Source organism: Aquarana catesbeiana, linkage group LG03, assembly GCF_042186555.1.
Source record: "Aquarana catesbeiana isolate 2022-GZ linkage group LG03, ASM4218655v1, whole genome shotgun sequence".
NCBI classification, from domain to species: Eukaryota; Metazoa; Chordata; class Amphibia; order Anura; family Ranidae; genus Aquarana; species Aquarana catesbeiana.
In genome coordinates, this window is record NC_133326.1 from 673,547,350 (window position 1) to 673,573,820 (window position 26,471).

The 26,471-nt window shown below is 44.1% G+C and overlaps 1 protein-coding gene across 1 annotated transcript in view; it reads right to left on the reverse strand.

Moving 5' to 3' along the window:
• The window catches only part of LOC141133483 (NXPE family member 3-like), a 126,735-nt gene that overhangs the window by 10,922 nt on the left and 89,342 nt on the right, over positions 1 to 26,471 (reverse strand). Inside the window, exons 3-4 of the mRNA XM_073622876.1 lie at positions 9,584 to 9,804; positions 5,068 to 5,138 (exon numbers count right to left, since the gene is read on the reverse strand). Coding sequence (XP_073478977.1) covers positions 5,068 to 5,138; positions 9,584 to 9,804 — 292 coding nt within the window. The remainder of the gene's footprint in view (positions 1 to 5,067; positions 5,139 to 9,583; positions 9,805 to 26,471) is intronic.

The following is a 26,471-nucleotide window of genomic DNA, read 5'->3' on the forward strand; positions in this document are numbered from 1 at the left end:
AAAAAAGTTGAAAAAGAGCACACATCAGCTAAAAGAGACGGACATTTTAATAGTTGAATGGTTTTAATAGCTGAAAGTATGCAGAAGTTACGCAGAACCAAAAAACGTACGGAATAAAATTAAAATTAAAAAAATTAAAAATAAATAAAATCGAATAACAATAGTGGGACTGCTAAAGCAGTCCCACTAATAATATATATGTGATATAACAGTAAGTGGTCTTGCTATGCAAGAACACTTAAATAATAATAATAAAACCTTTTAATTATTATTTATTATTAATTTGTTCCATTCCATTTGTTTAGATGCGGCATTCGTTATTTCGGATAATTTGTAACTTCAGATAAATTTGTATTCATTACGTTCACAAACAGCCAAATTTTAAAGGAAATTCCAATACCTATAATTTAATAGTTAGTTATTATTAGTTATTTATTATTTCAAATTTTACTGATTTTCTGTTTGTTTCAGATTTTCGAATTTTCGGAATTTTGAATTTTTGAATTTTGAAATTTGAAAATTCGAATATTCGGAAATTCGAGAATTTGAAAATTTGAAAATCCGAAATTAGGAAATTTGAAAATCCAAATTTTCAGATTTCCAAATTTCCGAATTTCCAAATTCTGAATTTTCGAATTTCCGAAAAAGCAAAAAACAAATGAAACGAAAACTAAAACGAACATTTTTTTTGTCAGTGCACATGTCTAATATGCACTATAGTGATGGCTACATGGCTTTTCTCAGTGTGGTTCTCCCTAGGGTGACCACAGGGGACCATATCTAAGTAATTCTCAATGCTAGATATAGAGGGTGCATTATAATATTTTATTTGGTGACATCTAATTGCTGTGTGACCAGAGTGGTGTACTATATCATTTACTCTGTTGCCAGCCTGTAAATTTTAGTCCGTGCCATCTGGTCCTGCTCGCAGGCTGGGGGAGATGGGCTTTTCTCCCCTAAACATCTGTGCATGTTTAGATTTTTGGGCTTCTTGTACCTAACAAATACGTAGTGAGGACGTTGTGTGTTTTTTTTCCCAGCAGTATAGACTATATGTATATATTATTTAGTTTTGTTTTATATTGTTTCTTGAGTTTTTTTGTGGTGTTTATTATATTTATTTATTTTGTGGATTATTTTTGATGGATTAATGGAGGAACTACAAATTATGCCAGAGTCCTGAAATAGCGACTCTCGTAAAATGTGCTGACACTTCACTATCCTTTCTTTGGGAGGCACTGTACTGGCCTTTTTACCCCAGTTTTATCATTTTTGTTATAGAATAAAGACATGTTTGTGATTTTATATAATTATATATGAAAGCACTGTAGAAATCCCATGCTTTCTACAGTTCTTTCCTATCTGAGTAATTTGTGATGAACCAGCCACTATAGTCTCCATCGGAAGCCCGTGTGCAGGGTGACAACACAGGAGCATAATTGGTAGACAGGGACAGGGCATGGTCACCCTTTATAAATGCTTGATGGCAGGATCACCAGTTATTGTTTAAATGAAAATTACACTTGAAATTATGTTAAAGTTAAAGTTTAGCTAAAAGAATATTTTTCTACAGTTTTAGTTACATTGCTTACCTGCAATGAAGTATGTCCCATGATGTGCAGGCTGATGGATTCTGTAGAAAATTTGTCAATGCAGGGTTGCCCTGTCCTCTTCTTGCTCCTGGACTGGAGTAGAGGACAGGAGGGGGTGCGTGTCCCTGTTGGATCATCTTTAGAAACCCAAAAGCTAGTAACCCCCACAGTGCCAGAATTTCAGCAGGAAGAGGACAGGGCAGCCCTGTGGTGAAGATTTCTACAGAATCCAGCAGCCTGAACACCATGGGGCATACTTCATTACAGGTGCGCAATATAACTAAAGCTGTAGAGAACAAACAATGTTTTTAATGAATTTTCAACTTCTTTAAATCTCAGATACATTTTTTAGCAATTGGGTTTACATACAAGTACTTTAAAAGGCCAATCAATTCTAGTCATAATGGTGGGGCTGTGGTTAGAATTACTGGTGGCTTCTAAGGCAGGCAATAGATGGTGCAATATTTTTTTCCTGCAAACAGGTAGTGTTGATGGGGAAATCTTGTGTTCTCCTGGTGCAGGAAGCCATTCCTGCTGGAAGAACACAATGATTATTGTTAGCGGCTGCAGCCGCTGGCAATAAACACATGCCAAAAATCTGACATGCTGGTTGTACCCAATTCGATTAGTGGATCGACTTGAGTACATTATGCCTGCTCATAGATGGTTCAAATCTCGGTCGGTTCCTGCTGAACAGACTGACATGCAATCCAACTATGACCGTTTTAAGATTACAGACAAACCCCACCAGTGTCAACGTTTCCCCTAGTGGCTCAATTATTTGCCCATCAAGAGGACTTTAATGAAGATGGAAGAGATTGACACTATAGTGAGGGAAAAAAGTATCTGATCCCCTGTTGATTTTGTACGTTCGCCCATTGACAAAGAAATAATCAGTCTATAATATTAATGATAGGTTTATTTTAACAGTGAGAAACAGAACAACAACAAAGAAATCCAGAAAAATGCATTTCAAAATTATAGTTATACAGTTATAAATTGATTTGCATTGTAATTAATGGAATAAGTATTTGATCCACTATCAATCGGCAAGATTTCTGGCTCCCAGGTGTTTTCTATACAGGTAACAAGCTGAGATTAGGAGCACTCTCTTAAAGGAAATGCTCTAATCTCAGCTTGTTACTTGTAAAAAAGACACCTGTCCATAGAAGCAATCAATTAATTAGATTCCAATCTCTCCACCATGGCCTAGACAAAAGAGCTGTCCAAGGATGTTGGGGACAAGATTGTAGACCTACATAAGGCTGGAATGGGCTACAAGACCATCGTCAAGCAGCTTGGCGAGAGGGTGACAACAGTTGGTGCAATTATTCGCAAATGGAAGAAACACAAAATAACTGTCAATCTCCCTCAGTCTGAGGCTCCATGCAAGATCTCACCTTGTGGCGTCTTAGTGATAATGAGAGTGGTGAGGAATTAGCCCAGAACTACACGGGAGAATCTTGTCAATGATCTCAAGGTAGCTCGGACCCATTAGTCCCCAAGAAAACAATTGGTAACATCACCCGTTAACGTAACCGGGTGACCCCGCCCCCTCTGACAACATGGGAAAAGCCATAGGGAGGTCTCCGTGAACTCCCCGTGCGTCAGAGGAGGACGGGGTCACCGGGTGGCCCCGCCCTCCATTATATAAGAAGTGTCAGAAGAACCGAAGCGTCATACGGCGGAAGACTCCCACTGAGGCGGATCGTGTGGACGGAGCGGAGAAGAAGCCGGAGGAAGATGCGGGACAAAAAGAGTGGAGGAAGAAGAAGATGGAGAAGAGGAAGATGGAGGAAGAAGAACACCAAAGAAAGACCAGAAGAAAGAAGATCGAAGAAGAAGCAGAAAGAAGAAGAAATTAATAAAGGACTTGTCAAAAAACGTCTCTTGTGTTTTTTAACCTTTTTGACACTGTTTTGTGAAATGGTAGGGGTACATTTATACCCCATTACCAATTCACACGGGGGGGCGGGATCTGGGGGTCACCTTGTTAAAGGGGGCTTCCAGATTCCGATAAGCCCCCTGCCTGCAGACCCCCACAACCACCAGGCAAGGGTTGTGGGGATGAGGCCCTTCTCCCCATTAACATGGGGACAAGGTGCTTTGGGGGGCTACCCCAAAGCACCCTCCCAATGTTGAGGGCATGTGGCCAGGTACAGTTCAGGAGGGGGGGAGCTCTCTCGTCCCCCCTCTTTTCCTGCGGCCTGCCAGGTTGCGAGCTCGGATAAGGGTCTAGTATGGATTTTTGGGGGGACCCCACTCCATTTTTTAAAAAACTTTTTGGCGCGGGGTTCCCCTTAAAATCCATACCAGACCTGAAGGGCCTGGTATGGGTTTTGAGGGGAACCCCCACAACATTTTTTTTTTAATTTTGGCGCGGGGTTCCCGTTAATATCCATACCAGACCTGAAGGGCCTGGTATGGAATTTAGGGGGACCCCCACACATTTTTTTTAATATGTTGGTTCGGGGTTCCCCTGTGGGGGAATCCCATGCCATTTTTATCAATGAACTTCTATGTGTATTGCCTGACCGACAATTCATTATAGCCAGCGCTAGCAATAGTAGTTTTACAGTAGTTAGTAGTGATAGTAGCGATAGTAGTTTTACATGACTTTTTTTCCTTTAGAAATGTCATTTTGCTGTCAGACTGTTCTAAACACAGGAAACATGCGCCCCTTTACAAGCATATGACACCCCCCCAGGTACGAAATTTAAAGGAATATTACACTTTTATTGTTTCACTTTAAGCATTATTAAAATCACTGCTCCCGAAAAAACGTCAGTTTTTAAAACTTCTTTTTGCATTGATACATGTCCCCTGGGGCAGGACCCAGGTCCCCAAAACACTTTTTATGACAATAACTTGCATATAAGCCTTTAAATGAGCACTTTTGATTATTCATGTTCATGTCCCATAGACTTTAACGGTGTTTGGATGCGAACTGAACCTGGTGGCCAACTACAAGAAACGTCTGACCTCTGTACTTGGTGTTAAAATCCTTGTTGGCAATCACAAAGTCATGTTTTGCGAAAGGGTAAAATACTTATTTTACTCATTAAAACGCAAATAAATTTATAACTTTTTTGAAATGCGTTTTTCTGGATTTTTTTGTTATTCTGTCTCTCACTGTTAAAATAAACCTACTATTACAATTATAGACTGATCATTTGTCAGTGGGCAAATGTACAAAAAATCAGCAGCGGATCAAATACTTTTTTCCCTCACTGTATAACTTGACTTTATAATAGCGGTGAAGGTTGAATGAGGGAATATCTTGCAGATAGAAGCCTCAGTAGATACAAAAAAAAACAAAACAGTGCAAGTGTTGAATGTTCCCATTCTGGAACCTTGGGCATTAATATGGAGTTTTACTTTTATTACTTAGCTCTTTTGCATTAATGTCTGATACATTGTGTTAGCCTATGCTAACAAGAAAAAGTCTTTAAATCAAATACAATGGAAGGATTACCTATAAAAGAATTAGTTGTCATGGCGTTGATTGGAGGAACTGAACCCGATATTGTCTTGTCAGTCACAGAGCTGTGGAGAGCAAACATTTTGTTAGAAACCTTAGTTGTGCCAACAAGCAAACTGAAAGTATCTGAATACAATTACTGGCATCATCAGGGAAACTGTTTTCTGTTTGGTTTAAAATATGATAGCTAACTGAAAACCTAAAGTGACACTAAACAACATCCTTATTCCCCAAAAATGATCCATACACATCCACCACTTAATGGTCCTGTAATCAATTTTTTATGAAATAGTTTCTTTTTTGTGTTTTTCTGCCTTCTTGTAACATCCTCCACAAGCTTTCGAACCTACCATTTTCCCCACCACTTTCATTTGTTTGGAACAAGCAGTGCACATTAGTTGCGGTCTTGTATACTCCTCTATGGTCCATACACATCCCATAGTCCATAGTACTTCTTGGGAGTGAGCAAGAGAGAGTGGCTACATTATTACATACAGTGGGATCATTGAGAACAAACATAGCCAACTTCTAATACAACTTTTTTCAACCTTTTAAAATATGGAGAAACCCTTGAACTTTTCGTTCTTAGGGAGCCACCTGCTAATAATTGCTACATCTAAGGCTTCATGTACACGGAACATTTTTACAAACTCTCCTGAACGATTTAACTTGACAGATAGTAACCCACGTTTAAGCATCTGTTTTGCCGCGTTTACATGCCGCATTTGCGTTTAGAAGTGTTTTTAAAAAAATATATAAAATTATTTTTTTTTTTTGTTTCAAAAATTAAAAAACGCCTGTAAACAAAAAGACACTTAGAATCGTTTGGCGCTTGAAATGCCTCTAAACTCATCTTCTGAACCCATTTTTTTGCGTTCCATAAAAAGCTTCTAAACTCAACTGCCTAGAAACGACTGTAAACGACCCTGTGTACATGTACTGATAAGATAACATAGAGGAGAGTTCAGGAGCAGTTGAAAAAAATGCCCAACTGCTCCTAAACGTCCGTTTACCAGCAGCAGTGCACATGAGGCCTTAAGCTCATGGTACATTAGCGTGATGGTCACAGGGCAGAATGCTCCTTACATTTTTGGCCATTGGGAAGAATCCCTATTATGGGTAGCTAAAAAGATTATTGTTGTCAGTGGTTACTTATCTGAGAGTCAGAAAGTGCTCATTGCTCAAGAAACTCCTATCTTCTCAATGATTTGTAGCTTTCAGAGGGTTCACTCAGGTGTGAGATATGCATACTTCCATTGGTTCAATACCCGTCCCTGCTGGCCACTGGATTCTGCAGAGGGGGTGGTATGCTTGGCTTTGGCACAATTCACTGAATGGCTGGTATTTAATAAATAAAAATCATTCTCTGATTGGATAAGATGGAGATCATGACATCACTGCCCCACCGCTCCACTATATGCAACCAGAAATTGCCTTGTATTCATAAAAATACAAGGCATTCTGTGAAGGGTGGCAGAGACAAGTGTGCAACCTGACTCTGATTACAAGGAAAGCTGCTCAGCACTGGACCGGGAAGACTGCTGCTATCACTGAAGTAGCAGAGATTACTACAATGATTTGCAGCTTCCACAGGGATCACTCAGGTATGAGATATAAATACTTACATGATTCCAAGTTGGACCAGTGTACCTTTGCTATACAAATTACATCTAAATGTAACCCTTAAGTCCGCAGAATCTGGTGTCAAGCAGAGAGGCATGCACATTTAAATGAATGCCAAGGATGTGATGCTTCACACTCTTTAAAGGACATCCAATGTAAGGTGCTTTTAAAGTGTTACTAGACCCGGGGCCCTGTATTCACTATATCTGGTCTCCCACAGTACACAGAACATGGAAATACAAATATTTTTGTAAATATAAACTGATTACTAACTTTTCTCATCAGCAGTATGTAGCAGACTTCTGTCAGTGTCTGGTTAAAGCTTGTAGGAGGATTTTTCATTCTACTCTGACTGTCCTATGAGGCTACATGACCCCTGACCCCCTGTCTGGGCAGTGCTGATTGGCCCTGTGCCGATCAAATGCACCCTCCCAGGAAAAAAAATTCTCTAGCAATACACACCAAACCGAGCATGTGCAGAGTGACTCCAAAGGCTCTGTCATATCAGGAGATAGATTGGGGACAGTGGGAGAAGAAGAGGATCAGAGAAGATAGGATCAAACAGCCCTATTGCACAATGCGGAGGATTAACCCCTTAGGTTCCACAGTGAGTATATCAAGCATGCTTTGCTGCATATACAGTACAGACTGATTTCACGGTTGTGGGTTTAGTAACACTTTAAGTCTGCAGAATCCAATGGCAGGCTGAGAGGAGCATGCACATCTAAATGGATGCCAGGAATGTGATCTTTCACACCCTTGAAAGGAGATCCAATGTAGGGTGATTTTAAGTCTGCAGAATCCAGTAGCAAGCAGAGAGGAGCATGCACGTTTTTTTTTTTTTAATTTAATAACTTTTTATTGCTATTTCAAAATAGAAAAACAATACAGCATATTCTATATCAAAACACCCAAATAGTATCAAAACAGTGTGAGTTCACATCTCTCTATAACTCATGTATCTATATCCCAATTCAAATGTAGTTAAACACTCTTAAAAGGAGATCCAATGTAGGGTGCTTTTAAGTCTGCAGAATCCAGTAGCAAGCATAGGGGATCATGCACATCTAAAAAGATGCCAAGGATGTGATCTTTCACACTCTTGAAAGGAGATCCAATGTAGGCTGCTGTTAAGCTGGCCATAAACTAGTATAATATCTTTTGATTTTTTTCTATTTTAAGAATGTTATATTATGTTATATATATGTTTTTTAATCATTATGGAAGTCAAACTGATGTTTGTTTTCGAAGAGAAAATTCAGAGTAGGGTGGACTTTTTTTTCTGAGACGAGCACATTTCTAACCTTAAATGTGATTTTAATGAGGAAAATTACAATAATTCCAAAAATCAAATGTTAAAGCAAACAAAAAGTTTTTTTGAACAATATGTGTCAAGTCAGAGAATCTACTGAATATTTACGCAATCAATGTTTATATGAACGATCATTTGGAAATTTACTGCTTACTTACTGTTTATGGCTACCTTAACAGGAGTTGCCAGCCCCTCCCACCGAACCGTTTGCTTTTGGGTTTTATAGTGCTTTAAACATTACCAATTGAGGCAAGGTGTGCAGCTGGAGCATGTCTACACTAGAAATGAGCCGAACACCCTCGTTTCGATTCACACCAGAACTCCCGAACAGGGAAAAAGTTTTGCCCTGAACCGCAAACTTTATTGAAGTCTATGGGACCCGAACATGAAAAATCAAAAGTCCCCATCTTGAAGGCTTATAAATAAGTAATTGGCCATAAAAAGGGCCCGGGTACTGCCCTGGGGGACACGTATCAATGCAAACATTATTTTTAAAAACAATTGTTTTTTAATGGAGCAGTGGATTTAATGATGATTGAAGTGAAACAAAACAAGTGAAAAATTACTTTAAATATAGTGCCTGGGGTGCCCTTAGTCTGTCTACAAAGTGGCACATCTGTAGCATGTATAGAACATGCTGCAGCAAAAATGACATTTCTCAAGCAAAAAATGAGTCAAATCACATTTGTCGGCCGCCAATATATAAAAAAGAAAAAACTGGCGTGGGGTCCCCCCAAGATCCATACCAAACCTTTATCTGAGCACGCAGCCTGGCAGGCCAGGAAAGGTGAGGGACGAGCAAGCGCCCCCCCTCCTGAACCATACCAGGCCACATGCCCTCAACATTGGGGGTTGGTGCTTTGGGGCAGGGGGGTTCTGCCCCCCCACCCCAAAGCACCTTGTCCCCATGAACATGGGGACAAGGGCCTCTTCCTGACAACCCTGGGAGGTGGTTGTGGGAAAAGGGCTTATCAGAATTTGGAATCCCCCTTTAACATGGGAGGCCCCCAGATCTCAAACCCGTCCTATGTGAATGAGCATGGGGTACACAGCTGGACATGGAAAAAAAAGCTCCGCCCGTGACGAAGGCTGACCACCGAATGCCTCCTCCGCCGGGTCTCAGTTCTTAAATATGTAGGGTCGGGGTCACCAGGGGACATCACCAGTGGCCCACCCCTTACCTATTTAAGAACTTTCACCCAGCAAGGAAACATTTGTCGCAGGCGAAGCTTTTTTTTTTTTCCGGGTCCAGCAGTGGACATCATGATTGACGATGGATCTACATCCGGGGGACATTATTTTTTTATTTTTTTAAAAACGAACAGGTCGAAGTTCAGGCCAAAATTTTGCTCAGCCCGAACCGTTTGCCCAGCAGTAGTCTACACTGTAGTGTAAATAATGTCTAGAAGGGGGAAGGGGCAAGTATCAAGACATAGTAGGTTATAAAGATTATGAAGACTACCATAGACTGATCAGTCCATTTAGCTGACCCTTTCACAGCCAGCCAAGACAAATACTACATCAGCATTTTCTTACATGAAGCACCCTCTAATGTTTATAGACTGATTTACTCACCCACTTAACAAAGAGTCCTCCAGGCCGTTGGTCACTTTGCGGTATCCACCCATGGAGTGATAAATCAAGGAATCACAGGGGAGTTTCTGTGGCTTAACACACTGCCATATCTCACCGGTATAAGGGTCTTTGTACTCACAAATTTTTGGGCCTGCCACCTCCAAGTTACATTCCACCACTTCGCTGCTCCCATTAAAGTGAAAATAGCCACTGAAATATACCTATGAAGAAGAAGTGTAGACAAAAAAATGACAGACATTACAAAAAAATAGACAAAAAAATAGATAAGTTATCTTGTCACTACCTCCGACAGCATCCATCCAGGCCTCTCAGTCATCCGGAATGAGGACAGGCCCTACGTTGTCCTACATAAGCTGATCAGTCATAACATTATGATCTCTGACATGTAAAGTGAATAACATTTATTATCTTGTGACAGTGGCATCTGGAAGTCGGTGGCATATATTAGGCAGCAAGTGAAGATGTTGTCCGTAAAGGCGATGTATTGAAAGCTGAAAAAAATGGGCAAGCCTTAAGGATTTGAGTGACTTTGTTGAAGGGCAGATTGCAATGATTAGACAACTGGGTCTGAGCAACTCCAAAACTGCAGCTCTTGTGGGATGTTCCTGGTCTGCAGCGGTCAGGCCGTACCAAAAGTGGTCCATGGAAGAAAAACCAGTGAACTGGTGAGAGGGTCATGGGAGGTGAAGGCTCATTCATACATGTGGGGAGGGAAGGCAGGCCTGCGTAGTCTGATCCAATAGAAGAGCTACTGCAGCTCAATTTGCTGACAAAGTTAATGCTGATTCCAATAGAAAGGTGTCAGAACACACACAGTGCATCACAGTTTGTTGTGTATGGGGCTGCGTAGCTGTAGACCAGTCAGGGTGCCCAGGCTGACCTGTGCCCACAGCCAAAAGTGCCTACAATGGCAGGTGAGCACCAGAACTGGACCACAGAACTGGAAGAAGGTGGCCTGGTCTGATGAATCATGTCTTCTTTTACATCATGTGGACGGCCGGGTGGGTGTGCGTCTCTGACCTGGGGAAAAGATGGCACCAGGATGCACTATGGGAAGAAGGCAAGCTGGTGATGGCAGTGTGATGCTTTGTCTAGTGGAGTCCGTGCCTCAAAGGGTCAGGGCTGTTTTGGTGTCAAAAGAGGAACCTACTCAAAAATAGATGGGAAGTCTTAATGTTATGGAACGTGGTCCTAATTTTATGGCTATTAATACTATTGGAGATCAGGGAAGATTATGTGCTAAAGTCCCTTTCAAAGAAACGGATAGAAATAGACATTAGCCAATGGCTGCCACCATCCCGCATTGGCTAAAAAATATTCCTACAGGACAGTTAAAGGTGTTGTAAAGGTAAGTGTTTTTTCATCTTAATGCATCCAATGCATTAAGGTGAAAAAACACCTGGCAGTGACCAGCCCCCAGCCCCCCCTTGTTTTACTTACCTGAACATTCAAACTTGTCCCACAGGGACGCGCCATCTCTCGGCTAGGGGGTTCTTGGCTGTTGATTGGATAGATTGATAGAAGTGCAGCCATTGGCTCCCACTGCTGTCAATCAAATCCAATGACGCGGCCGCCAGAGGGCGGGTGGAGTCCTGCATTCGGCGTCTATGGACGCCGAATGCTGGACTCGGGAGCGCGCCCTCAAGGTAACCCCCCGGGAGAGCGCTTCTCCCAGGGGGTTATCTAATGTGGGGAGGAGCTGAGAGAGCTGCCAAGGGACCCCAGAAGAGCAGATTCGGGGCCACTCTGTGCAAAATGAGCTGCACAGTGGAGGTAAGTATGACATGTTTGTTATTTAAAAGAAAACAAAAAGGAACCTGTAGTATCACTTTAAAAAGTGTGAGAAGAAATTGTACTAAAGAATGGGTTTTTCAAGTACAAGCAAAATGTATTTAAAATAGATTTGTAGAAAACGGATATAGTATAAGGAGGAAGCATTAGATAAAGAGATTGCAAGAATACATGGACGATAGAAAGAAAGGATCCACAGGAATAATAATCGTTGTAAAAAGATATTGATGGGAAGCTTGAAGAAGAGAAAACAGACAGAAACTACATCTATGTATGATTTTCATTTTCAATAAAGAATATAGCGTCTACAAAATAGGGGATAGATTTATAGCATTTTTATTATTCATTTTTTTAAATTAGTAATGGCGGCGATCTGCGATTTTTATCGTGACTGCGACATTATGGCGGACCACATTTGACACCATTTTGGGACCATTTTCATTTATACAGCGACCAGTGCTATAAAAATGCACTGATTACTGTGTAAATGACAATGGCAGGGAAGGGGTTAAACACTAGGGGGCGATCAAGGGGTTAAGTGTGTCCTAGGGATTGATTCTAACTGTGGGGGGGATGGGCTTCCACTGACATGACAGCGATCACTGCTCTCGATGACAGGGAACAGTAGATCCCTGTCATGTCACTAGGCAGAACGGGGAAATGCCTTGTTTGCCCCGTTCTACCTCTTCGCACCTCAATCGCGGGCTGCCGGCGAGCATCGAGTTCCCGGGACCCGCGGGCACGCTCCCGCGGTGTGCAGCACGCGTGCCCCATACGCAGAAAATTTGAAGGGACATACAGGTACGCCCATTTGCCTGCCTGTGCCATTCATCTGTGTGCGGTGTTCGGCAAGCGGTTAAAAAATATGATTTAAATCAAGGTTTGTTACAGAACCTTAGTGAACAAACAGCATCATGAAGGTTAAGGAACACACCAGACAGGTCGGGGATAAAGTTGTGGAGAAGTTTAAAGCAGGGTTAGGTTATAAAAAAATATCCCAAGCTTTGAACATCTCATGGAGCACTGTTCAATCCATCCTCCGAAAATGGAAAGAGTATGGCACAACTGCAAACCTACCAAGACATGGCCGTCCACCTAAGCTGACAGGCCGGACAAGGAGAACATTAATCAGAGAAGCAGCCAAGAGGCCCATAGTAACTCTGGAGGAGCTGTAGAGATCCACAGCTCAGGTGGGAGAATCTGTCCACAGGACAACTATTAGTCATGAACTCCACAACTCTGGCCTTTATGGAAGAGTGGTAAGAAGAAAGCCATTGTTGAGAAAAAGCCATAAGAAGTCCTGTTTGCAGTTTACAAGAAGCCATGTGGGGGACACAGCAAACATGTGGAAGAAGGTGCTCTGGTCAGATGAGACCAAAATTGAACTTTTTGGCCTAAAAACAAAATGATACACGTGGCGGAAAACTAACACTACACATCACCCTGAACACACCATCCTCACCGTGAAACATGTTGGTGGCAGCATCATGTTTCAGAGATACTTTTTTCAGCAGGGACAGGGAAGCTGGTCAGAAGCTGTGGAGTGCACGACTAATAGTTTTCCTGTGGACAGATTCTCCCACCTGAGCTGTGGATCTCTGCAGCTTCTCCAGAGATACCATGGGCCTCTTGGCTGCTTCTCTGATTAATGCTCTCCTTGCCCGGCTTGTCAGTTTAGGTGGACGGCCATGTCTTTGTAGGTTTGCAGTTGTGCCGAACTCTTTCCATTTTCAGACCATGGATTGAACAGTGCTCCATAAGATGTTCAAAGCTTGGGATATTGTTTTTATAACCTAACCCTGCTTTAAACTTCTCCACAACTTTATCCCTGACCTGTCTGGTGTGTTCCTTGGCCTTCGTGATGCTGTTTGTTCACTAAGGTTCTCTAACAAACCTCTGAGGGATTCACAGAACAGCTGTATTTATACTAAGAATAAATTACACACAGGTGGACTCCATATACCAATTAGGTGACTTCTGAAGGCAATTGGTTCCACTAGAATTTAGTTAGAGGTATCTGAGTAAAGGGGGCTGAATACAAATGCACACCACACTTTTCACATATTTATTTGTAAAAAATGTTGAAAACCATTTATAATTTTCCTTCCACTTCACAATTATGTGCCACTTTGTGTTGGTCTATCACATAAAATCCCAATAAAATACATTTACATTTTTGGGTGTAACATAACAAAATGTGGAAAATTTAAAGGGGTATGAATACATTTTCGAGGTACTGTATGAAGAGGATGGTGGCCAGACACTGACAGCAAGGAAATTAGAGCTTGGTAAATAGTTCTTAGGGTAAACTTTCTACCAGAGAAAGTGATGATACCGTCCACATGCCAATGCCTCACGTTCTCAGCTGGGGAAAGAACTTGAAAGGCAAAAGTGACAGAATATTTCTTTTCCTGGTGAATTTGTGATTAAACTGCACCTAAAGCAACAGTGGAAACATCACAAAAGACAAACGTGAAAAATGGGCAAGTGTTGGTGCAGATGCTAAACAGTGTTTCAAGGCACTTACAGCCTCTGAGCAGGCTTATGTCCATTGCCATTCTGCATCCTTTTTGAGTAAGGCAAACAAAAGTGTAATTTCAGCATAGTCAGCTACAAACTTTAAACGATAGTTTTGAATCTTAGAAATTAAGCAAGCTCTGCTTTATTCCTTAGCTCTGGTAATTCAAGTATAGCATCAATGTTGGATTGTAAGGGTTGTAAACCCAGTGATGAGAGTCTCCAGCCTACAATGTCAACCTCTGTTTTGCGCAAAGTAAAAAAAAATTTTTTTCTTCATTTAGGGTTAGGTTGTACTTCATTAGTCTGTTAAAAACGTGAGTAAGGATTGAATGGTGTTCATCCAAAGAAGGTGCATAGGTAAGGATATTATCCTAGCAATTAGTTACTCCAGATATTACTGCAAAAACAGTGACCATTATATTTTTGGAAACAGCTCGGAGCCAAGCACAGTCCAATAGGCATACGCTTAAAGCAGAAAAGTCTCAGATGTGTAATGAAAGCCTTTAGGTTCCATGGGTTTTGACCCATGGCATTGGGAAATGAAATCCTCTGTGGTAGGTAGTGGGTAACAGTCTATGAGTGGTGTATGGCTGATGTAAAGTCTTACCACCTACTGCTACCACCCCTTTTCTTGGCCCCAGCAATACCATTTGAAAGAAACACGCGACACTCTCTGGATTTTAAATGGCCATAGCGGCCCCTTTATTAACAACCATAACAATTTTTCTATAAAACATATTCAATTTTATAACCCAACATTTTTACCCAACTTAACTGACTGACTATGTTTCAGGTTGATGAAGGAAGGTATCTCTATCGCATAGGCTGTACCACCACCACCTCAGCATCCTGGCCCCTAGCCGCAGTTCCACCAGCTCAGGGACATACTTTGACCATTTTTTCACCCGATGCAGCACGATGACTGATAGCCCTATATTTCCATGGTAGGGAAGGTACCCTTACCGGGATGGGCCCAACCCGTTCCACACCACATACTGTATTCCTTGCACCATTCCGACCTTCAAGAACCCAGGACCCCTGCCACAGATGCCCACCAGTGAAGCCTCATGCGTGGATGGCCTGCCACAGCCTCAAGGCCCACTGAAGCCCCTCCTGGAGGCCCAGGAACCACATGTCTATGTCCACCGCTGACAGGTGTACCCCGTCACCCCTCAAATACAGCCCATTGTTTCCCTCCAACTCCTCATGGCGAACAACCAGCCCACAAATTTGGCCACTGCTTTATTGACCTTGATTCTGGCCTTGTTAATCTGATCTACTGACTGGGCCCCCCTCCAAGCTGCCCTGCCAATGATATCTGACCAGACTAGGACATTGTCCAAAAAGGCCGGCCGCAAGCGGAGAAAATTCCACTTGACGTCGCGAATAAGCTCTCTGGAAACCCTAATACTTAGGTTGTTTCCGCTGGCATGCAGTAGCAGCACATCGGAAGGCTTGTCCATACTGGTGTACTGCTGAATTTCCAGTAACACCCGGGACCACAGCATACCAGGGATCCCTATCCAGCGAACCACTGCCTTTGAAGGACTAACCAATCCACCCACTCACTCCAAAAAAGGCCAAGACAAAAGCAGCCCTGAACAATTGAACCTCAAAGGGTGTAAAACAGACACTGAGGAGAACTCCTGCCAACACTCCCAGCATACCCAATGACACAGGACACCGGGAATCCGACCTACCCCTACCCTTCCTGTAACACCTCAGAGACATACGCACTGTAAAAGCTTTCGTAACATCCTCCATACCCGCCATTTTAAACAAAAAAGCCAGGCCTGCCATCTTCCGGTTAACCGAATCGACAGACACACCCTCCTCGCAGTTCTTACCCAGAAAACACAGCAGCACATGTAACCTATTCTCGTCATTAAAACGACCCCCAACGTTACTTACCAGGTCATGCTACTCTCGCCAAACCCGCTCATAGGCCTGCCACGTGGAATCAGCTACTGACTTCCAAATCAGTCCAGTTATGGTGGCAAAACAAGGTCCCACAAACGACTGGGGCACGGGATTCCAGGCTGCTCTGCCCCTGGGGCCAACCGACGGAATCTGTCCCACTGTAGGCGAGAAAGCGCATCAGCCACCTCATTCTCAACCCCTGGGACATGAACAGCAAACACCAAAACATTCAATTGCAAACACAACACCAAATGACGCAGGAAGCAAACCACAGGCAAAGAGGAAGCCGACAATGAGTTAATGGCATGCACCACACCCAAATTGTCACAGTGAAAGCGGACCCGCCGATTCCTAAATTCCGACCTGGCCAGCACTATTGGAAACAATTCCAAAAGTGCCAGGTTATGAATGAGATCAGACTCCTTCAACCCCTCAGGCCATGAGCCTGCGCTCCCCGTCCGTGAAAGTAAGCCTCATAACCCACTGACCCTGACGCATCTGTGTATAGATCCAATTCCGCGGCCGGGGCCGCTGGCCCCATCCAGAAGGACCTACCTTTGTACTGTTCCAAAAACATATCCCACACCCACAAGTCCTCCTGGTGCTCCCGTTGAAAATTATGTGGTGCCTTGACCCCAGCAGTGGCAGCCACCAGTCGTCGGCAAAACACCCGCCCATGGGCATAATTCCACACGCAAAATTGAGTTTACCCAACAAGGACTGCAACTCCTGCAACTGCACCTTGGAACGATGAACAACCCCCACTGAACCCCGAAGGTCCTTGAGTTTATCACTCGGCAACCAACATTCCATCAGGTTGGTATCAATGATGATCCCTAAGAACTTCAACTCCGTAGTAGGACCCTCCATCTTACCTTGCGCCAATGTAACCCCAAAAACTTGAAAAACATGTCTTGTATTCCTCTTCACCATATCCACTTAACATTATCCCACTTTCCCACAATTCTCTTTGGTTTCTAATATCTTTTAATTTTCCCCTTGCACCCTTTTATCCTTATTGTTTTGTATTATGTAACCCTCCACATCAGTCCTCACACCTCCACCACTTACTATTCCCTTATCATCTAATCTAATGTGTCACTTGTTCACTTGTTTTATATTGGCAACCTAGTATACCCAACCACTTTATAATTTTCATCTTTATTATCCCCGCTATCTCTGCAGCTCCCCTGAGTCGCCGTGGGAGATCAGCCCATGGTGGTGGAGCCCTGCGCTTGGGGTCTGTTGGGACATGGGTAAGAAGACTTGTCCCTTTCCCCCTGTAATCTCCTTTACATTTCTTTAATTATGATGCTGCAATATTAGTGTTATTGTTTACGTCTTTTTGGCAAACTTCATTGTACTTTTTCCTATTTTGTTAGGTTCAGACTGTTTAGTCAGAATAAACCATCCTCAGACTCCCTCCTGATGAAGCGGTTATGTCCGCGAAACTAGTTGAGGAATATGATTTCTGAGATTAATTGTCTTATTGTATAATAATGACCCTATTGGTGCTATATATTTAATTCTATCATGCTGTATTGTATTACCAATGATTTGTTTTTTGCATCAATAAAATCTACTATATATTTTTATATCACTGGTATATTCTCTATATTATTACCAATATTCACTGTACCGCAATAGTCCAACATGCCCCCATTTCCTTTGGTCGCCTGACTGGGGATCAGGCTCCCAATTTTGCTAGTTATTGAAAAACATGTTGTTACGTGGCCAACAATATGAGACAGGACCGATCCTTGGGAGGGCCCAACACCAAGAAATCGTCCAAATAGTGTAAAATAGATCCAAGGCCTGACAAGTCCTTGATGACCCATTCGAGAAAAGAACTGAACATCTCAAAATATGAACAGGAAATGGTTGCCAAACACTGGTCAACAAAATAATCCCCTTCCCAAGGGCAGCCCAACAGGTGAACACTGTCCGGGTGGACCGGCAATACGTGAAAAGCTGATTCAATATCAGTTTTTGCCATCAGCTCCCCCCGACCAAACTTTTGTACCCACCGAACCTCTTCATCAAATAATGCATATGAGACAGTACACAGGGAGGGATCTATCGCATCATTCATCTACCCCACTCTCTTGTGGGAAAGGTGGTGGATAAGGCAAAACTGATTCGGCTCCCTCTTGGGGACTACCCCAATGGTACAACCACCAGGGCCCACCATCCTTCCCAACGCCACCTCCTTCCGTAGTTTCTGAGAAACCACATCAGGGAGAGCATAAGCTGACTTCAAGTTAGCCGAAACAGGAGGGAAATTGGCCAACGAACTCGGAATCTGAAAGTCCTCCCTAAAACCCATCCACAAAGTTCTTGCAGCCGCCCTATGCGGATACCTACTTAGGTATGGTGCCATTTTTTCCACCCTCACTGGTGTCTAACCTCTTTCCAGCATCGGCCGTCCTCTTTCCTTTTTTGAAGCACTTGGCCAAGGAATGGGAACCTCCGCACCCAGAGCACTCCTGTCGGAAACAGCAGGACCCCCCAAATCTGCAGACGCCCTAATTAAACTGCCAGCAGAACCCCTTGCGCTTTGTGGCCAATGGTGAAGAGGTATTAGCACCCCCCGGCCCCACCGGGAAAGGCGATCCTAGCCTGTGTCATGAACTTCATCCACAAGCCAATGTCTTTGTGATCCTGCCGATGTTGGGGATTCCTCCCAGCCCCTGCCAAGGTAGGAGGAGGAGTAGGTCTCTTTGCCCTGGGGGCTGGAGGGTCCAAAATTGGGCTTCCTGTGTGGCGGCTCACTCTAGGGGTAGAATCTGGGCAGAAGCGCGCAGGAGGCCGGGACCTCCTCGCACGTGGAGAAGTAAGGGCAGGAGTGAAAGGGCCCTGACCCGCCCATGTAGCACAGCAGCAAGCTGTGAATTAAGCCACTGAGGGCCATTTGCCAGGGCTGCTGAGCGCAGCTGCCCAGAAGTTTTTCAATGTCCTCCATCATAAGCAGCTAAAAAGAGGGGGGCTGCACCTGCTGCCTTCTTCTGTCCTGCCAGTCCCCTTACTGACCTATGCGTATGCCCCCCCTTGACCAACCCAGTCTGCAGGCCGAACCCCTGCCCTTCCACTGACCAATCCGTAAGACCCTCTTATTTTAAGCTAACTACCAATAACCCCAGTCCAGACTGCCCAGCACCCCCAGTCATGTGGGCCCTCCTTCTAATTTACCTTTTTGCTCCGGGCCTATTCTGTATTATTGTTTTATTCACCAGGAAAATGTTCAAGAAAGGTTCCTCAAAAATGGAATTTTAAATGGACGCCAGGCAGTGATGATATAAAAATTACAAAATTTATTATGCGGTACAATAACATACAACATGAAAAACATGAAAAACCAATGATAAAAACATATATGTGGGAGACAGGTGTGGAAACCAGCTGAAGGGAGAAGGAGGCCCGCAGACTATTGTCCGACACGTTTAAGGTAAATAAAGCAATAATACAGAATAGGCCCGGAGCAAAAAGGCAACTTAGGAGGAGGGCCCACATGACTGGGGGTGCTGGGCAGTCTGGACTGGGGTTATTGGTAGTTAGCTTAAAATAAGAGGGTCTTATGGATTGGTCAGTGGAAGCGCAGGGGTTCAGCCTGCAGACTGGGTTGGTCAAGGGAGGTGCACGCATAATCAACCTTTCTTGAACATTTGCATTCGGGATGGGACGTACAGGCAGTCTTGTAGATGAGGCAAATCCCCTTTCATATTTACCAGGCAAAGGGCAACACATACAATATATTACCAAAAGTATTGGACTTTACACGCACACGAACTTTAATGGCATCCCAGTCTTAGACCCTATACACACTATTAGATTTTCTGCAGATTTGTGTCTTCAGATTTACCAAAACCATATAATATGGGGTCAAACCTTAAGAGTTTCAATTTGTATGCAATCAGGCGGGCCCTTGTACTACATGGTTTTGGTAAATCTGAAGACAAAAATCTGCAGAAAATCTAATGGTGTGTATGGGGCCTTAGTCTGTAGGGTTCAATGTTGAGTTGGCCCACCTTTTGCAGCTATACTAGTTTCAACTGTTCTATGAAGGCTGTCCACAAGGTTTAGGAGTGTGTCAATGGGAGTGTTTGACCATTCTTCCAGAAGCGCATTTGTGAGATCAGGCACTGATGTTGGACGAGAAGGCCTGGCTCTCAGTCGATCATTTTTTTTATGCTCTGCCTCACCTGCCTTCCCTGACTGCACATCCCTGCTTCATACCCCCAATGTGTTTAACTGACCTGACTGTAGACTGTGTGGCCATTACTTGCATTAAACCCCTTGAGTAACTTCAGACTAGACAAAGTTTCAAAAACCTAAGTGGAAATGTTCAGCATACATAACAAAGTGAACATTCTCTCCCTAACATCCCTAATCCCTAACTCAGGCTTGATGGCTGTCCCAGCAGACCTGCATAGGTTAAAGTCCATTATGGCAGAGCTCCAGATCTGGTGTCTTTGGGGTATTTGTAGACCTCGGTGGTCCAGTACTCTGTAGAAGGCTCTTTATCCATAGGTGCTCCAGCTTCAGCAGTAGGCTGTGAGGATGGACTCTGTTAATGGCAACATTGTATTATGCACACCCCCTCGCTCTCTTCCTCTCTCCTTTGACCAGAACCCTGTCCCCTTTTCATATAGAACAGGATCAGTGGGTCAGACCCAAGAAAGCCCACCAAAAAAATGCCCATGATCATTACTATTTTTTATCATTCAGCTCCCATTGAATTGGGTTCAGTTATGTCAGCTGAACTTTAGTCATGTTCTGTGAACCTGCCATAAATCACACCCTGGTGAATTCAGCTTATCTCTACACTGCAGTATGAGAACTCACAGGAAAATGAGCAGAAAAGATCAGCTTTAAACCTTGACGATGAAGTAACGCAAATATGTGGCCTTCGGCTTTAAGGGGTTGTGCCCGAATGGTGCCTGGCTTTCTTGTAATAACAACCGATGCAGCTAAGCAGATGTCCCCCCACCCTCCTGCCGCTTTCCGTGGCTCACCCCGGCCTCTCCCGTCCCACTGGGAGGCCCGAGCCACCAGCCGGGCACATTGGCCAGCTGGCCGGAGGCCCAAACAATGCTAGAATCGGCTTTGATCGGGTCTCAGACCTAGTAACCCAGAAACTAAGCGATGTCTTGGCATCACTTCCGGTTTACTGAAGACTGAAAGGCGCCAGATTTTAAAAAGAATTGCAGCATTCAAAACAGCCAAACTTGGCGTTTTGAATGCTTTTAAGTGCAATGGAGGGATCTGGGGTCTTATAGACCCCAGATCTCTCCATAAAGAGTACCTGTCACACGGAATGTTTACATTCCTTCTGACAGCAATAAAAGTGATCAAAAATAAAAATTTTAAATGGGACAGTGTAATAATAAAAACACACAATAAAATAAGTAAAAAAAAGTCAAAGTGCTCCATTCCTTCGTGCTTGCGCGCAGAAGAGAACGCATACGTAAGTTACGCCCGTAAATGTAAACAGTGTTCAAACCACGCATGTGAGGTATCGCCGCGATCGTTACAGCGAGAGCAATAATTCTCGTGCAAGCCCTACTCTGTAACGCTAAACAAGTAACCTGTAGAAATGTTTAAAGCGTCACCTATGGGGATTTTTAAGTATCATAGTTTGTCGCCATTTCACGAGTGTGCGCAGTTTTAAAGCTTGATATGTTAGGTATCTATTTACTCGGCGTAACAACTAGGGATGGGCCGAATGGACCCCTGTTCGGTTCGGACCAGAAGGTCCGAACCCTGCGAAAGTTCGGACGCGAATAACGAACCCCATTAAAGTCAATGGGACCCGAACGTCAAATATCAAAAGTGCCCATTTTGAAGGCTTAAATGCAAGTAATTAGGCAAACAATGGTTATAGGGGTCCGGGTCCTGCCCTGAGGGACATGGATCAATAAAAAAAAAAAGTTTGTGAAAAATGTCATTTTTAAATGAGCAATGATTTTTTGATTTTTAAAGTGAAAGCCTAAAAATGAAAAATTCCTTCCAATATAGTGCCTGGGGGGTCCCCTAAGTCTAACTGTAAAGTGGCAGATCTGTACCATGTCTAGAATCTGCTGCAGCAATAATTTCATTTATAAAGCCAAAAAAAAAAAGACATTTTTCCTGCAAGCTGCCTTTATTTTGCTTAACAACAGCTGGGGAGCCAGTGTGTATGATGAGGCCAATGTAGTGCACTGGGAACAAGATTAGAGATTTTTTGGATACATTTTGGTGTCACTTTGACTTTGGATAGAAGTAATGGGTGCGTTAAAATTGGTCTTTGGGTGTCGGTGGCGCCTTCCCACCGTAACCCTATAGAGATAATCTTGGTGAAAGCAAGAATTTGCCTTGCTGTAAAAAAATTGCAATGATATGCACCTGTCAAACAGGTGCAGAAAAATTAGTCTTTGGGTGTCGGTGGTGCCTTCCCACCGTAACACTATAGAGGTACTCTTGATGTAAGCAAGAATTTGCCTTGCTGTAAAAAATTGCAATGATATGCACCTGTCAGACAGGTACAGAAAAATTGGTCTTTGGGTGTTAATTGTGCCCATGAAACCTTACTAAAAACATTTTTTCAGATGAAATGATTGAACACCCTCAAAGCTAGGCAGCCTCAAAGTCCTGCACAGATTCCACATCGCAAAAAGACTTAATCAGTGACATCGGCATCAGGGGCTTCATAGCTGGTAATCCAGGACTGATTCACTTTTATAAAAGTCAAACGATCCACAGAGTCTGTGGACAGACGCATTCTATGATCAGTAACGAAACCTCCTGCAGCACTGAATGCCCATTCTGAAAGTACACTGGATGCAGGGCAGCCCAACAACTCAATAGCATACTGGGCAAGTTCTGGCCAGTAGTATATTCTCAAGACCCAGTAAGACAGTGGATCGTCAGCTGGAAAGCTCTCTGTCTCTGTTTTGGCCCCCGAGGTAATCGTCCACCATGTGATGCAGACGCTACCGATGGGATGTGGAAGCTGACAGCCCTGGGCGGCGAGGACTAAAAAAATTCCGAAATGCCTCACTTAGGTGGATGCCTTCTCCAACGCTCCTTTCTTGACCAACGGAAGACTAAAAACGACGTTTTCCACCACATTGTTAACTACTAGAGTCAGGAAAAACGCTCAGTAAAATCCTCTTTAATGTGTCCTCAAGAGATTTTATCCTCTGCAATCTGTGGGGACGGGATGAGTTCAGAGACCTTCCCCTTATAACAGTGGTCAAGGAGGGTTGCCAACCAGTAATCATCCTTCTCCTTCATGCCACGTATTCTTGGATCCTTTCGCAGGCTTTGAAGCATGAGGTTGCCCATGCTCCTCATATTTGCAGAGGCTTGAGAAGGAGACTCCTTGGGGTCACTCAGGATGACAGCATCTGGAACTTCCTCCTCCCAGCCACGTACTACTCCCATGAGTCCTGGGGTTGGAAAGCCATCGCTTACAGATTGATGCATGTCTTCCTCTTCTTCAAAGCCTATGAAAGTGCCAGAATCCTCCTCCCCTCTCTCCTCCTGTGTGTTCTGTGACATAGGAATGATGGTGTCTTCATAAAGTGGGTCTTGAGAGGAAAGGAAGTCCTCCTCTTCCTCCTGCTGCTCTGCCTCCAGTGCTCTGTCCATAATACCACGCAGAGTCTGCTCCAGCAGGAACACAACAGGAATTGTGTCACTGATGCATGCACTGACACTGCTCACCATCCTTGTGGCCTCCTCAAATGGTGACAATACAGTGCATGCATCCTTAATGATCAGCCATTGGCGTGGGAAGAAAAAGCCGAGGCGGCCTGAGCCTGTCGTCGTGCCGTACTGACACAAGTACTCTTTGACGGCCCTCTGCTGCATGTATAGCCACTGCAGCATTCCCAAAGTTGAGTTCCACCTGGTGGGCATGTCACAAATCAGGCGGGTTTACGGGCAGGTGGAATTCCCGCTGAATTTCAGCCAACCGAGCATTGGCTGTGCATGACCACCTGAAATGGCTACAAACTCTTCTGGCCTGCTTTAGTACATCTTGCAACCCTGTGTACGTACTTAGGAAACGCTGCACCACCAAATTGAGGACACGTGCCAGGCATGGCACATGTGTCAACTTTCCCTGTCTAAGGGTGGACAGGAGATTTGAGCCATTATCGGACACCACCATTCCTGGCTCCAGCTGGCGTGGTGTGAACCACCTCTGGGCCTGTCCTTGCAGAGCTGCAAGAATCTCTGCTCCTGTGTGGGTCCTGTTACACCAGCTGAAACATTGCATGGCATCTTTTAGCCTGGCTCTGGGAAAAGCCCTTTGAACGCTTAGGGGGTACCTGATGTTCATAGGACAAGTCTGCAGAGGAGGGCACGGAGGTGGCGGAGGAGGAGGAGGGGGTAGAACTCACAGGTCTGGCATCATCACCACCAGCTGTATGGAGACGTGGGGGCACAACAAGCTGCAGCACTGAGTCCTGTCCTGCATCCTTTCGAGTTGCAAGCAGCGTTACCCAGTGTGCTGTGAATGAAATATATCGTCCCTGCCCATGCTTGCTGGACCAAATGTCAGCAGTAAGGTGGATTTTACGGCTGACTGGCTTGCCCAGAACATTCCCTTCCACATGATGGTAGAGAGGTGGAACGGCCTTACATGAAAAATAGTATCGACTGGGCGCCTGCCATTGCGGTACAGCACATTGTGCGAATTCACGGAAGGGGGCAGAATCCACCAGGCTGAAAGGCAGAAGTTGGAGAGCCAACAGCTTTGTCAAGCTTGCATTCAGTCGCTGGGCATGTGGGTGGCAGGGACTTTTTTTTTTTCCGCTGCAGAAGATGGGGCAGAGAAATTTGCCGGCTACAGTCTACAACTGGTGGTGTACTGCTGGTAGATGATCTGCTAGGACCTTGCACTCCCTGTGCTATACCATCATCCCTGTGAGTGGAGGCTGCTAAAAGGTAATGCCTCGGTATCACAGGGGCAGACTGAAGTGGGTAAGGAGGAGGGACAGATTTGTGCCCCTTTTGTTTTGGCTTTTAGGTGCTCTTGCCAACGGGCTGAGTGGTTGGACGTTAAATGCCTTGTTAGGCATGTAATACCCAAATGGTTGGTGTTTTTGCCACGTTTGATGTGCCTGTGACACAGTTTGCATATAGCAACAGTGCGATCTGCTGCAGATGTGCTGAAAAAGGCCCAGACAGCTGAGCTGTGGGGAGTGGGCTGGGAGATAACAGCTGCAGAATGTGATGGAATAGGGTGGCTGCTTTCTGCTTTTTTGATGCCGACCTCCTTGGGTTTGTGCCGCCTCACCTTCAGTTTCCTCCTCTGCTCTATCTGGCACCCAAGTTGCATCAGTGACCTCATCATCATCATCTCCATCTTTATCATTACCACTGGAGACAGCTTGGCAATACGCTGCGGCTTAGGGAACATGAATGCCAATTTGTCTACCAGTGTTCCTCCCTCCCTCTAGGCTCATGTTCCTGTTATCCTCAACCTCAGAACCAGCATCTGAATCCAGTAATGGCTGGGCATCATCAAGGAGCAAGTGGCTGACGCTGTGGTCAAATAACTCAGCTGACTCCTCAATGGCTTATGTTAGGGCTATGGCAGGAATAGATGTGGACAAGGAGGCAGGTTTATACACTCTGGCAACTGCAGGGGGCTGCACACTTGTCTCTGCTTGTGTGACAGAGGATGAGGAGGATGAGGAAGGTTTAGTAAGCCAGTCCACCACCTCCTCTGCATGCTGTGGCTGGACAGCACGGGCAAACTCACTAAAGAGAGGAAATGATGCCCTGCCTGAGGACTGACCACCACGCCCACCTTTGCCTGTGGACACATTTGTTGTTGGCCCCCTAACAGTGCCAAGGGAACGTCTGCCTCTCCTTGTTGTTCTCCCAGACATTATTGGGAGGGAGGGGGCGGTGCTTATAAGCAAGTGTAAAGGAGAAGTTGAAATCTGTACGTAGATGCACTTTAATCAATGTAAAGAGGCGTTTGGCCCTTTAATTTGAGTACTCACACTACACAGACACACTCTTCGGATACAATATAATATACTGCAATATAATGCGCCAAACGTACAGTGGCGTACTGAACTGTATGGAGTTAAACTGGCAGTAACGCATGCAAAACTATATGGCGTTAAACTTGTAGTAACGCACACAGAACTATATGGCGTTAAATTGGCAGTAATGCACACAAAACGATATGGCATTAAACTGGCAGTAACGCACGCAAAACTATAGGGCGTTAAATTGGCAGTATCGCACGCAATACGATATGCCATTAAACTGGCAGTAACGCAATCAAATAGACGGTGTTCAACTGTCACTACACTGAAGCTATATGAACTGCTACTACTCTAGCTATATACTAATGTCAAGATTACTGACACGGTCTCACTACACTACACTGAAACTATCTGAGCTGTCCCTACTCTAGCTGCACACTATGAAAAGCTGAATGATGGTCCTCCTCACTACACTCACACTATCCCTAGACTGACACTAAACTAATATTCTCCACTGACAATTAAAGCAAAATAGCACAGTATAGCACACTAACTAATAGCACTGAACAGAGCCCTGTTCTATCTCTCTCCACGCCAAAATCACACTGAAAATGGCTGCCATTGAAAGAATACTATTATACTATGGG